The following is a 14450-nucleotide window of genomic DNA, read 5'->3' as shown; positions in this document are numbered from 1 at the left end:
ACAGACCTGTCTCATTCTACGTGAATTTACCGAAAGAACCAAAGAAGTTTTGGGATTGTTCATGAAATTCTGTTATTGAGTTGCCACTTTTAGTATTAACTAGTTTACAGTGAGGTTCAATTCCTGTCTGATTATAATCTTAGGCTAGCTTGAAGGTGCTTTCCAAATATTGTTAGAAATTGTGTCATTAAGAGTGGAATGTTACAATTTTAATTTTTGATAAGTCATTCCTTTATGTGATTTACCAGGTAGTGATGTTCAAATGACTAAGGTGTTCTTATCTTATATTTATATAGCGCATTTATTAATCCAAGGTGCTTCACAAGGGTTATGAGTGGTACAATTAGGGTAACTAAAAGTGATACGGTGAATAGGGATAGGGTATGGGGAGGGTGGTTTGTGGGTACCGGAATTACGGGGGTGCCTAAGGATGGAGGGAAGGATGGGCCAGGGAGAAGAGGTGGGTCTTGAGGGAGGGTGCTTCTCGCTTAATGTGGAGGGGAAGTTTGTTCCAGTGCAAGGGGGCCAAGTCGGGAAAAGGAGCCGAAACAGGATTGTGCGCAAGGACATGGGGGGGGGGGACAGTTAGGAGTAGGAGAGATTGAGAGTGGGCGGGAGGGGACGTGAAACGAGACGAGGGAAGCGAGGCCATGAAGAGATTTAAATACCAGCGTGTCAGGAGCTTGAATAGACACTGGCAGTAGATGAGGAGCCAGTGCATTTCTATAAGATGAAATGCACTTCTATAAGATGGGCGGAGGTGCGGCGGCAGTGTGTGTAAAAGACGCGGTCCATGCTTGGCAATGTTCACTCAAGCGCCGTCTTCTGGACAGTCCTGTTTATTCACCTGAAGAAGGCTACTTGTGTTGTGGCCGAAACGTCGTGAGAATCTTATTTTATTATGTTTTATTTTTTATCATTTTATTTCCTTTCTACGTGGTGACTTTACCGAAAGAACCAAGAAGACAAAGTCGTGTGGTAGTTTCTAAATGAAACGTGCAGATGTATTTTGGATCTGTTGAAGTGGAATGAATGCATATGCTGGGAGATCGAGTAGGAGAGAGTTACAGTAAATGTAAATTTAACATTTTAGGTACTGGCACCGACACAGTCTTGACTTTGTTCAAGTTTTGTGACTGTTTAAAAAAATATATTATTTACCAGAAAAACGAACTGCCTACTAAAGGCACCAGCGGTGGGGGGGGGGGATGGATGGATGCTTCCAAGACTGTTGACTGGAAATGTGGACAGTTGGTTTATAATTGTTTCCCCCTCTTCTTCGTTCGTCATCAGATCGGGAAGAGTGGCAACATACCCGCGGGCACAACAGTCGACACAAAGATTACGCACCCGACGGAGTTCGACTTCTACCTCTGCAGCCACGCGGGCATCCAGGTGATTGACCGGCACCGCATCGTGCCGAGCGCTTTCAGATGGGCTTCTGCGGCCGTCTGGAACGTTCTTCCTTTGCGATATTAGGAAGGCACTGGAGCGATGCACTTTTAAATCGTCGAAATTGAAAACGAATTTTTTCAGCACTGCTTTTTGCGTTTAGTTTTGTTGTCCTCCCGCACCTCCGATTAGCACGGTTGGCTATGTATGGTACGAAAGAAGTTCAGCATACATACTTTTGAAGGTTCGTTTGCCAGCGAATCTTTTGAAGGGTCTGAGAGGCCCCGGGGCCTTAAGCGGTAGTCGTAGCAGCTTCTATTTATCGAGGGGCTGAAAGACATGCCTATTCAGACACGTGACTCGTTGCTTCTCTTGCAATGGGTACCTGGGATTGCAGCAAGTAAATTAGGATACAACAATATAAAAAGCTAAAACAAAAATGGACTAGATTTAACGATAATTTTTTTCATGTAATAGAGCTTGATGAAGAAGGTGAATTGCAGTCAAAAAATACATAGTACCTGTCTAAGCTCCTTTTCTACGGACCCATGAATACATTTGACTTTCCTGTGTGCTGGGGCCCATGGTGCTACCCACCAGGGTATGCATGCATGCGTGTTGAACTTCTTTCGCACCGTATGTAGCCAACCGTGCTAATCGGAGGATGCTCCTGCTGCTCAATAGAATTGGTCAAGGTTGTTTGGATTTACATTTGGGTCTTTTTGGATTATAGTGCCAATTTTCAAGATTCACCACTAGATGGCACACATTAAAAATAAAATGCTACCAATTCCGTGAGTTCCAACGATCCCACAATCATGTAATAGAATAAATATTTGACTTTTAATAACTAATACATCGCTCTATGTTGGGAATATTGGAACGTTGCTCCGTACCATCAGCCTCTTATTTAATTTTATTCCAGTTTTCCTTAGACAGAGAAGGCAGCTCTTCTGCAGCTGAAAGTGGCTAACATCTACAAGTGAACAATAGTTAACTTATCAAAATAAAATTGTAATGTTAGGAAATACGGTTACATACATTACCCGGTTGTCAATGCTGATGGGTTTGCTGTCAAACCTGCGATGCGTGCGCGTTCGCAGGGCACAAGTCGCCCCTCGCACTACCACGTGCTTTGGGACGACAATCACTTCTCGGCGGATGAGCTGCAGGTGCTCACCTACCAGCTGTGCCACACGTACGTGCGATGCACGCGATCCGTGTCCATCCCCGCGCCCGCCTACTACGCCCACCTGGTTGCCTTCCGAGCGCGATACCACCTGGTCGACAAGGAGTATGACAGGTGAGCATGGGCACCAACCAGCGGCCGCGATGTCTCAAGCGTTCCCATTGGAGCGTGCGCGTGTGTGGCGACGATTGTCTGGCACCCGTTTGTTTAAATCAAATCATTTGCATCTCTGTTTGAGAAGTTGACTGCAGTACATTGACGCATTTCAAATCAAGTGTGGTGGCGCGAGTGATTTTTTCGGAGGAAAGGGTTGATGGATCGTGTACATTTCTGACACCCCAAAATCTGCTTTGCTACGAAGTTATCAATGGCAGTATTGAAAGTTCGTTCCTAACCCTTTCTGGGCAGAGCCCTTTTTAAGTCTTCTTCCAGCGAATGGTGGATTTTCTCTGGATGCTTCGGCTTCCTCCCTCGATCAAAACACTTTAATTTGGCCAAATATTCTCATGCTGGACCCCTTTTTTAAAGTCCTGAGCTCCAGTAAAGCTTTCTGGGATAACATAAATACAGTGGTTGTTTTTTGCAGGCTGTATGTGGGAATCTAATCGGATGTCTGTGTGCCCATGCACTCGTGCGCCAACGGCCGTCTCAACGGCTTGCTTGCGCGCACCTGTGTGTGTGTGTGTCTGCACGCACGTGTGTGTGTGTGTGAAGCAGTGCGGAGGGCAGCCACGCCTCGGGTCAGGGCAACGGACGCGACCCCCAGGCACTGGCCAAGGCGGTTCAGGTCCACCAGGACACGCTGCGCACCATGTACTTCGCCTGAGTTCGCCGGACAGATGCACGGCCGGCTGGACAGACAGATTGACGGCCCCAGCGCAGGCAGGGAGGAGAGAGAAGGGGATGAGAACTCCCATCCATTGCCTTTTGCTGCAATTGCTGCCCACCGGAAAGAAGGTTTAGGGGGGCCAGGGTGTGTGATATTACCTCCTGTTGGCTTTAAGAATAAAAAATCTTTACGGTAAACCATAAAGAAAATAATGGTAATAAGAAACACACACACACATCCGTTACCTTAATCCATTGCCTTGAGCTGCGGTCGAATGAACAGGGATTGGGTTGCTGGCACGGGGAGGGGACAGCGCAAGCTGAGATTCGGTGTTCGGCTCTGGGGCGGTGATGAGTGGAGTCCTCTGCTCGCACCTGACCTCCTTTACCTGCAGAATGGAAGATGGGGGTACCTCATCTCCCATTATCCCACTTCCACAAAGCAAGCCATAGGCAGGGGGAGGGGGCCAGGTGACAACCACACGGCACCACCGCCCCTACGCGATTTAGGCTTCGACAGAGCCTAGAGCAATGTATTTAATGAACCTAATGAGCCAAATGCCCCACCCCCCCCTCCCCTTTTAACCTACACTCTGGCCAGACTATTCCCCATTCGAACACTGTGTATGGTTGAACATAATTTTAATATATATATTTTATTTTTTATCTTATTTTAAAAAAAAAATACACAATGCAACTTGAACGAGTGGCGCACGCTCCGGTGCCCTTAGCTTGCGAGTAGCATCAATATCGAGCGCATGGAAAAAAAAATCGTTTTGAAAGGGGGAATGTGCTCCGTTACAAATGAGGTTGTTTTACCACTTAAAGCCTCCGCCCCACCCCCTCGCTTCCCTAAACCGCCGCACGGGCAGGGTACTGTGATTCATCAGGGTCTCCACCGGCTTGGCTTTTTTTTTTGCTGTACAGAGAGAAAAAAGAGTTGGAGAAAGATGTAAAAACGCATTGTGCTTGTAACTTCTCATTTTGCTACTCTTTGCCGCGGTGTGCAGTGGCCTTGCCATGAACGCATGCTCTTAGTTTACAGCCCGCTTCAGGTGGGGTTTGGCGTAAAGTTAAATTTAATAAAAATATAAAACCGTAAAAAAAAAAAAACAAACGACACTGTACAACTACGTGACACAATCCCGTGTTTCGTAGAAAAAAAAAGAAAAAAGCACACTTGCATAATTCTCCAAAACTTGCACTTGATCTCGCTTTTAGCTAGTCAACTTCAGAATCTGGTGGTAAAAGATGGGTCATGTTTTTTTGTGTCTGTGGTTATAGCTTCGGTACCAGTTATTGTCAACCATTGTGAAGTACATGCAAGTGGCGTTTATCGGGCAGAAAATGAGGCTATTTCAAACGAGCGTGGCCGGTTATCACCGCTCGTACACTGACGGAGCTCGTTTGCCCATTGACCTTTCACTGGCCACGTGCCGAGTACGGGCAAGGCAAAAATAACGAAGTGGGGGGGGGGGGGGTGGATTCATGAATTTGGATGAGGCTGAATTGGTACTGGAGGTAGAATAGTTTTCACTTTGAGACGGAAGTGATGATTGTGCTGGTGCTTGAGAGAGAATTCAGAATGTGCTTATTGAACGGACCGAGGCGTCGGTGATGCAGTTTGTAAAAGAAAGAATTGAACGAGAATAACAAAAAAAAATATTTCTATAAATAAGTTGCATGTTAAAAGCTTATTCCATTTAGTGCATATCTCCAGCGTGTTGTTTTCTTAATGACAGTTTCTAAGTCCTTTCTGAATACTGAGCACCAAATCATTCCTTGAGCCTTGTTCCCACCAGCAGTATAATGATAACTAAAGAAATCATCAAAACCCATACTGGAAATCGAGTTTATTTAGAAATCTTCAATTTCTGACAGCTGAAGGTGTTTGTACTGCACAGCAATTACACCACAAGGTGAATGGAATGCTCGGGAAGTTGCGCAACCGAAGACTGTGGAGGAAGAGGCAAATTGGGGGAGGGTGTTTAGAGCGCATGGTGAGCATGGTGTTACAGCCCTGTACCTTAGAAAACTTAGCAATATATTGGAGTTAACGGGTACTCTTCTTTGTTTTTGGCGCATCGCAATAATTACGACTGAGGTGCACATCGTAACGAGGAAGGATTCATTCACTGGGTGGCGGCTGAAATGATAGCAAGCTGGCAGATGTACAGAGATTGAGAGCTGCAAATTGACGAACTTGGCTTTTGCGATTTGAGCGTAAATATTCATTGCACTTCTGTTAAAATGAAAAAAAAAACATTGACTTGGATCTGTTTTGCACTGTCTAACCATCGAAGCAGGATTTTTTTTAAAATTATCAACAGATGAACATTGACAATGGATATCCTTTCCTATATAGAAGTAAATCTTGTGGCTTGTCCTGATGCCCTTTCAAATTTGGCATCTTGCTCTGATGCATCTACTTCCTTGTATCCATTTGTTAACCCTATGAACTTTTAATTTCAGGCTGTATATTATTTTCTATAATTAAATGCACTAATTATCAATATTATTGAACAACCATATAACCAGCCTTAATTAAAATGCTTTCAAAATGGTAAAGGAACAGTTTATCTGTGTCCATACCATAAGGAATTCACTTGATTATCCAAACGCTTCCTTACTGGCTTAAGAGAGTTAAGGATTCCACTCCAGAGACCATGCATCATACAATTCGATTCAAATCTAAACTCAAATTCTAAATGCAATACAAGCAGGAGTGTTCTTTTTCGAGCATTTGATTTTATGTACTGCCTACAAAGAGAGTAGTTTACAAAAAATATTTTTTGGTTGGACGTCAATAAATCATGCATGAGGTCTGTGGGCTCGATCCTAACGCTGACGCCTGTATATTTGGAGTTTGCATGTCCTCCACATGGGTACATGGATTTTTCTCCAGGTCCTTCGGCTAGTCCTTCCACATTAAGAAACGTTTTTAGAGTATTTGGCTGCTATACATTTCCACGTGATGAGCCACTTTTTTGAGCTATCATTTGTGGCCAGGTCACTTTTGGAAAAGAGCTCTATAGCTCACAGTGGGCCTTGGTAAAATAAAACAAAGTTAAATTTTTAGTTGACTGCCAAGTATTTTTTGAGAACAAGCAGACATTACCACAGATCCACGTGCTAGAACATTTCATCACATGGCAATATGCCAGTACATTTTTTGACAAACGAAGGTCTGCTGTCATTAGCCTTGCTAAGATCTCACGGCTATGGCCCAAATGGTTAACCTTAAAGCATAACGTACCGTGTGGGTGAGATAGCGCAAATCCAATCCATGCAGATGCAGTCTTATGTCGGTTTGGTTTCCCTGTTGATGCAGTTGGGAAAACTCGGATCTAAACGCATTTGGAAAGCTCAATTAAGAGTAATTATCCAATCCAAATACACGTACCCATCAAGAGTTGTCTGCCTTGGGGTGCTTCTGTTCATCCAAATCTTTTTAGAAGATCATGAAGTTATATCCGCGCCGTGAATTTCCCCTCCTCTGGCTGGGAGAGTCCAGCAAGTGTGTGTGCTAGATCGGCATGCAGTATTAAAGGGGTCTTGCTTGGAACAAGGAACGCACGTACAATCTACTTTTGCTAGACCCAAACCAACCCGCTACTTAATCGTGCACTACCAACTTAAAAAGTCGGCACCAAAAAGTGGTAGCAGTACCATTGAAAAGAGTGTAAATGTTTCCATTTGTGTTATTGCCATAATTTAGTTTTCCATTTCCAAAAGACTACAGATCAACCAAACTGCTATACAATTTTTCAGTGACTTTCTCAAGTTTCAACTATACTACAACTTTCAATAGCGAATATAAACAGAAAAAGTGGCGAAATACAATATTCATAGTGTTGTCGAGCTACCTCATTGAATTATGTTTATTTTGAATCGTGCATTGTGGAATGCCAAGAAAGTAACAGAAGTGCTGTTTACAGGCAAGATAACAATTCCTTTTTATGATTGTGAACAATTATGCTAAGCTGTCTCTTTGGTACAGGGCTGTACACTTGTTGAGACTGCAATTGGTGTTTGCAGTGTGCGTTATCATTTTATAGAACGGGGCTCCATACGATGGTGAGGCATGGGCAGAAGCGAAGGGTTTATACGCGCAACATATTGAGCGCGCAAAGTCTGTTCATTTGCGGCACTCCATTGATAATTGGGGGGGTGCGGTGAAATCTGGTGCTGTGGTATGGGCAATTTGAGGCTCATTGCCTTGCTTCCTTGCACCCGTTCGATAAGAACCTATACTACTGAAGGTTTTGGAAAGGTGTGCAGGGCAGATTTTGTTTAGAGCTCGTCGAATAGTGTTTTCTATACATGCCTTAAACCTGGGTCAAAAGCAACTGATTTTAAAAAAAAAATGCCTCTCCGTGTGTGTCGATGTAACACTATGTACAGTCGGTGTGTGACGTACGCTTTTCTGTAATGCTGCACTTTTGTACTTCTCAAAATTGCAAACCTATTTATTTTTAATTGTATCTCGTGAGCCAAGCCGCGTGTGGCCCTGATGTCAAGCCCTGAATGCTGCACAAAATACTGGCCAAGTGTATAGCATGAATCTGTAGCGTTACGAGGCGTATGTTTGGCTCGTGCGTGCGTGGGAATGTCGTTCGTTTGCTCGCTGCCGTGCGCGCGTGTGCACCCGTTCCCAGTGGCTGTGGGGGAGCATCGTCGGCTTCCGGTCGGCAAGAGGAGCGCTCTCACAGTAATGCAAGGCTGGACAAGCACACGGACGAGTTTGCGCTATACTGGCGAACCTTTATTGTGAGAGCAAAGTTTTTACGAATGGGGGGGGGGGCAGTGGGGAAAGAAAAAACAGCATCGATCATCTCCGTTATCCGTTCGTCGTATTCTGTTTTCAGGGATACCTTCCTCAACCAATCACGTATAGCACAGTCGTTCGGTGCAACATTTCCTGATGGACTGCGTTGTTTTAAAAGTCATCCCCAGAACCAGGTCCCGTGTAAACACAAATGCAAACCTTGTTCCTGTTACCTCTCCCAATTGCCACTTGCTTACCAACTGCCAGGTCGGGTCCTTGATGAATTTGACAACCCCTAGGTATCTTGTTTTGGGGATAAAAGTTGTCCTCTTAAAAGTCCTGCAAGTGGTCATCGCTGCCCGCAGTTTGAGGATATCGGCTGAAATGCACGTTTCCTCGTATGATTGTGACCTAGAACAATGGCTGTGGTTATGCAAATTGTCTACAAATCAAGGGCTAATTGGTCTTCGGTATAGTATTCGTAGGCAAGGAAGATTTTTTTTTTTAAAGTTCAAGGTAACCCTGGGTTTTTGCTGCTTTTCAAGTGAAAAGTGTTCATACTCGGATTGTGTACGCACACTCACTTTGACTCCAATGAAGATTCGCCATTGTGTGAATGTAATATCTTATTTATACACGACGTACATTTGAGAATGAGTGTACAACCAGGCAGCTGGCAGAGGGAATAACTACCGGTATATTGTATTCCCATATTGAAGGGTGCAGGCTGTGCTACAATTTACGTGGTACTAAACTAAAAGTTGTATTTTATATTGGCGTAGGTCACACACAACAACAACAACAACAAGCGTTCAGCGAAATATCTTTTGTAACGAATTAAACATGCTTTCAATTAACGCTGTGATTTGCTATGCCGAAAAGAGGAAGAGAAAAAAAAACCCCCAACAGGAAATCTAAGCAGTTAAGCTGGGTGTTGAATAACGTTGCATTCATTCAGAACAAATTGCGTAAATGCAAACATTTTCCTAAATGTTAGGTTTGCAATTTGTGATTCCCCTGTCCCTCGGTGGTATTGTTGCGGCGACGATTATTTTTTTGTTCCGTTATCTCATCGCATTTCTTTTTTTTCAGTCGGTTGACAACAACAACAACAAAAAAAACAGCAGAGCCAATGAAGTCAGTATTTTTGTTGTAGTTTTGTTTTTTTATTTCATTACCGATTTGTCGTCGAATTTTTATTCGACGCATGACGGCGATACCGGTGCCGTGTGGGGGTGGGGGGTGGTGGGTGGTGGTTGTTTCTCTGCTCGCCCCAAAATGTAAAACCTTGTCAAAGTGCCTTTTTGTCAATACTTTGACTAATTCCGTTGACAGAGACCGTTCTTGCTACACAACGAGGTTCCCCACAAGCATTTCTTCATCGGAGCTTGCAGCCATTGTCGGGGATGGAGAGTCGTGTTGTAGCAAGCAGGGGGGGGGGGTGTGCGTTTGGAGAAATGAGAGAGAGAGACAGACATGATGATATGTGATGGGTTCAGCCAGATTGGGAAGGTGGAAAGACAACAATGGTGCCATATTGTGTTTACCAACAGAGGCAGAAAATAATTTGTAATATGCAATAGATGATTTAAGAAATAAAAAAACAAAAAAGCAAACAAAAATAAACTTTGAATAAGTAAAGTTAAATAAATACTTTAAAGCCAGCTTTGTTTTAACGTATTGTATTCGCAGGTAGCTGCTGATGCTGCTGTGTGTGTGTGTTGTGGGTCCGATCTAAAACAGGCACGGCGAGACTGGGCTGCTTCCACGCAGCAGCGTAACAGTTTTTCGTCTTGTGATATTTCACTGAATGTGCAATAACTCCGAAGCGACTATTTTTGCAAAACAAAAGTTTAGGGGAAAAGAAGAAAAATGAAAAAAAAGTTACATAAAGTACCTCTTTAATCGACCAAGAACAGAACTTCCATTATTATTATCGCAGTGGTGTCGCCGCTGCACACTTGATTCGGGGTGGGGGCTGCCGCAGCATGTTGCATTCATTTCACGTTGACCATTGCTTCTCCGTCTCGTTATATTAAACAAACAAACAAAATATACCTTTTAAGCGGCGATGGTTTTTTTTATTTGCTCTCTCATGGCACAATGTAAAAATGCATCCACCTTTCGGCTATTGCTTGCCCTGATATCTTGACAAACGTGTGTGCACTTAAGTTGACGACAAACAATTTAAACTGAAGTCTACGATATCAACAGCTGTTAAAAAAAAGTATTCATTGTGTATCAAACAAAAAAAAAGCCTATACACTATGCCAACCACAGTCGCGCATTATTTCGCTCAGTTTTTAATTGCATGTTATAGACTTACTTGACACTTTAACAGGTCAGCTGACGTATACATTACTGTAGCGATGCACTTAGTACTGTGTTAAGATGTATGAGGTGTGTTTCTATATATGGTTACATTCCTATGCCGACTATAATGCACTATATGGACAAGTACTGTACAAGCAATAGGAAAATATACAGCCTGAGACGGGTTAAACAAAAAAAGACATGGATTGCAAAGCTTGTTTGTGGCCGTTCCAGATTGGACTGTTGCTTTTTTTTGCCAGGGTTTGCCGGGCGGTGTGTGTGTTGTTTACCGCCGAGGGTACACTCAATAAGGCCAATTTACGTTTTACTGCAATGCCATTTGGTTTCGCTATTACATACTCGTGTAAAAGCCACTGCTTACAGCCTATCTCAAAAGCTCCGGTCATTCACGGTCGTCCAGGCTCTCCGCTATTTAAGTCTAACATCGGCAGGTCCCGTGCACTCGCCAGATGGCAGTTGATATGTTAATTGCAATAATATTACATAATATTAACACAATTAATTATATTACGTTGTTCTCGGTCTGGTAGTTGCTGGACAGTAAAAAAAAAAACTGGATCACGTCTGTTTTTTTTTGGTTTGGGGGCATAAATACTGGAGTTGAGAACTTATCGCAATATTAATTCCTGGCATGTGTATGGGCTTGAATTTGCAGGTAACAAATCATGACATGTTACTTAATGGTTTCCTCAAGAAGCAATGGTTGTCCAAAAAAAAAGTAAATTGAAATCAATCAACATTTTGGCAGATAGTGCTTTTTTGGTAATTTTCCAAATGCCAGTCATTGGGATTAAAATCTAGTCCAGCTTACCAAGCAAATCCAATCCAGCATCTGGCAATGTCGTCGTGCATTCTTTCTGTGAGCAACCAAGCTTGGCTACTGGACAAGATGTGTACCAAAGACTAGCGTATCAGCCGAGCCTATCTACTAAAATGTGTGTTAATGCAGACAAGCAACTCCAGGCCTAATAAGCTGGACAAAGGTCCACCTTTTGTATGTGATTCACTGTCCTCCATTCACTTGTGAATTCGATACATTCAGCTAATTGGTTGATTCGGAAAGGCAGACTTGGCCTGCGACGCTTGGAATTGTCCACACCTGTGATGCAATTTTTTCAAATTCATAATTTCCTTACATATGTTACTTATAAAGGTGCCATTGTTTTTCATTATATACCATATAAATGTGTGTGTGTATTTATATAAACGTGACAATGGCCTGCATATCAAACTGTCCCCTTCTCGCGCGCGTGTGTGCGGGGGACAACACAGCCACTCGTTACACCAACACTTTAGTTTGAGGCCAACGCATGAACATGACGTGAAAGGCGTGGGTACTTGATTTCGCTAACCAAAACACCACTGCAATCATCGGTTGTCTTTTTGTTCTTGCAAATTTGGGACTTTTCGGTGCATTTGTAGCTTTTTACTCTTATTACATCAATGCGCTTTGGCTCGATGCGATTAACTGTCGGTGGCTTGCACAACCTACTAGTTTTAAGCTGGCGAGTTAAAAAAAAATCCCTATAAGATTCCTTCCCCTATATTGGCAGCAATGTAGGAATGGGGGGTGCGGGGATTGAGTAAAACAAAACAAAAAAACCGAGAGAGCTGTGAAAGCGACAGGTCATTGAACGCCGTAGGAACGAAAAAGTGTATGGACTTTTCGCCACGGTGAACTCAGATGCTCAGCGTTCCACGTCTTGATTTGTTTGCAGGCCCGATAACATCGATTCCTTCATCAGTCGTAATTTGTGTGGGAAGGCTTTGTGACAGCCCCGTGTACTTTTATTAACAAATGCATTGGTGTGACGTTCGCCTGCGTCCACCGCTACCCCACAGGTGGTACAAGATGAATCCGTTTTAGACTTTGCACAATGTCATCAGGTTATTCTCTACAAATAATATACAGCATATCTTGACATTTTAGTGTATATCGGAGCTGTTTGTAATAAGATTTAAGAAACACAACATAGAACATGCCATTATTTACTGAAAAGCTTCATGGTTTTTTTTTGGGGTAGATTTACGTACTATAATTGTTTATTTCATTTACTATAATTATTGTAGTGCCTAGAGGTGTTTTTTTATTTCCTCGGGTGTGCAAGGAAGCCTGCGTGCGTGGTAATGATCACTGCTAGGGAACAATTGGCGGGAGAGACTTGGTTGTACACAGTTGTGATAACGCTGCTGCTCAACATTTCGCCAGTTTCGGAGAAAGGGGGGTGGGGGGTGTTCATTAGGGGAAATTGCTGACCATTGTCTCCTGTGGGTGGTGGGGGGGGGGTATGTTGTTTTCTGTGTGTTATTCTAGAGCTGGTGTTGTATAACAATGCACCGCCTCACACTGTGTTTTTACATGTGACCAAGCTCTCTATCTTACTGGTGCTGTTTACTGCCAGTTTGCTTAATATACGTCTGTCAGTTAAAAAGAAAAAAATCTTTTTATGATTAATTTTGTTGTTGAATTCCCAAAACATTTGTATGAACTGGACCATCATTGTGCTGAGCAAAAATGAAACTAAACCCGTACTTTTTTTGTTAGCTGACGCTAATCAATATTTTTTTTACCTTTATTTTTTTCGGTTCTGTTAAATATTTTTGGCTTTTTTTTGTTTGCTCGCTCCCACTTTCTGCTAAATGTGTCCTTTTAAGCTGTATTGATATATTATAAATATATTTAAAGTTGTTTGCTTTACCATTGTTTCAGTATGATGATGCTGCCATTGTATAGGGCATTATGGGCCACGGTGGAGTGGTGAACTGCGAACCGGCCCCTTACGCCGGGCATGCAAACAACTGCGCGTTCACGCTCTAATAAATGTGACCCCGTTTCCGTTCATTATTATTTTGTTTTACTTCCCCCCCCCCGCCCCCCCTCTTATGTTCCTTAATACATTTGCAGTGCATCCCTAACCCATGCCTCCCCGTGTCTGAATGTTTGTTTCCGGTGTGGTCAGGCTGCATGTGAAATTGGCGTGTTTTTCCACAAGGGGTAGTTGTGTGTGTGTGTGAGCGGTAGTGTAGCGATTAGCGCGCCGCGTTATGAACCCGTCGACCCGAGTTCCAATTCCCGTTCCCTCGTGTGCCGTTCCGGCCTTCATCGCTCCTCGCTAACAGCACTTACCAGAACAGTCTGTTAAGGCTGTATGGGGAATCTTTTTTTTATGCACAGTAGTGGGGTGGGGGGGGGGCAGAGCTGATGCATCTGTCAGTCATCACAGTCAACCCATGGCACCTGGGTCTGTGCCCGGACCGTTCAGGGAGCCTTCGACACTTCACGTGGCCTCAGTGCACCTGGCCTGGCACAGGCGGCGTGGTGACGACACCGTCACTTAATGGCGAATGATTGGTAGTGGTTTTTAAAATGCAAGTTTGTTATAAAAGTGGAATCCACGTAGATAATTGTACTGCGCATTCCTGCGTTTATTACCTAAATCAATGTGTTGCTATATTAAGAAACAATACACACATTGTTGAATGAGGAATGTTTTGCGGAGTCTCAATATATTGCTTATAACAAATGTGAGAGTCTGTTACGACTGCAAGTGATTTGTTATTTTACAAGGAGAAGCTGTGTGGACACTTGACGAATTTTGTGGACACCTTGCCGTCTGTTGAAGGAGTGCTCGTGAACAATCATTGCTCCTGACTTAAAGCTTTCGTGACTGCAGGAATTCATATTCTTTGGGTCTTTCGGTAAAGTCACGTAGATAGATTTCGATTTCAAGCTTTCAAGACTGCAGGGATTCATATTCTTGGTTCTTTCGGCCACGAAACGTGATAATTTTATTATATTATGTTTTATTTTTATTATTTCCCCTCTACGTAACTTTACCGAAAGAACCAATAATATGAATCACGTAGATAGGTTTAAATTAATGAAAATGAAAACTACGACGTTTCGATCACAACGCAAGCGATCGTCATCAGAAGGAA

At 43.2% G+C, this 14450-nt stretch overlaps 1 protein-coding gene across 5 annotated transcripts in view; it reads left to right on the top strand.

Annotated features, from left to right (window-relative positions):
* Window positions 1-13427, top strand: part of LOC116945233 (protein argonaute-2) — a 42718-nt gene extending 29291 nt beyond the window's left edge. For 3 of the 5 annotated variants that reach the window (XM_032959550.2, XM_032959551.2, XM_032959547.2), the window contains exons 17-19: window positions 1294-1395; window positions 2496-2695; window positions 3296-13427. In XM_032959550.2, coding sequence (XP_032815441.1) covers window positions 1294-1395; window positions 2496-2695; window positions 3296-3407 — 414 coding nt within the window. In that variant the 3' untranslated portion in view covers window positions 3408-13427. The remainder of the gene's footprint in view (window positions 1-1293; window positions 1396-2495; window positions 2696-3295) is intronic. The other 2 variants (XM_032959552.2, XM_032959548.2) reach the window with 1 other exon arrangement.
* Window positions 13428-14450: the final 1023 nt, after the last annotated feature.

This window comes from Petromyzon marinus, chromosome 23 (assembly GCF_048934315.1).
Source record: "Petromyzon marinus isolate PM22_M1 ecotype Great Lakes invasive population chromosome 23, UKy_Petmar_22M1.pri1.0, whole genome shotgun sequence".
Taxonomy (NCBI): domain Eukaryota; kingdom Metazoa; phylum Chordata; class Hyperoartia; order Petromyzontiformes; family Petromyzontidae; genus Petromyzon; species Petromyzon marinus.
Note: the sequence above shows the minus strand (reverse complement) of the source record. Positions and strands in the feature narration are given on the sequence as shown.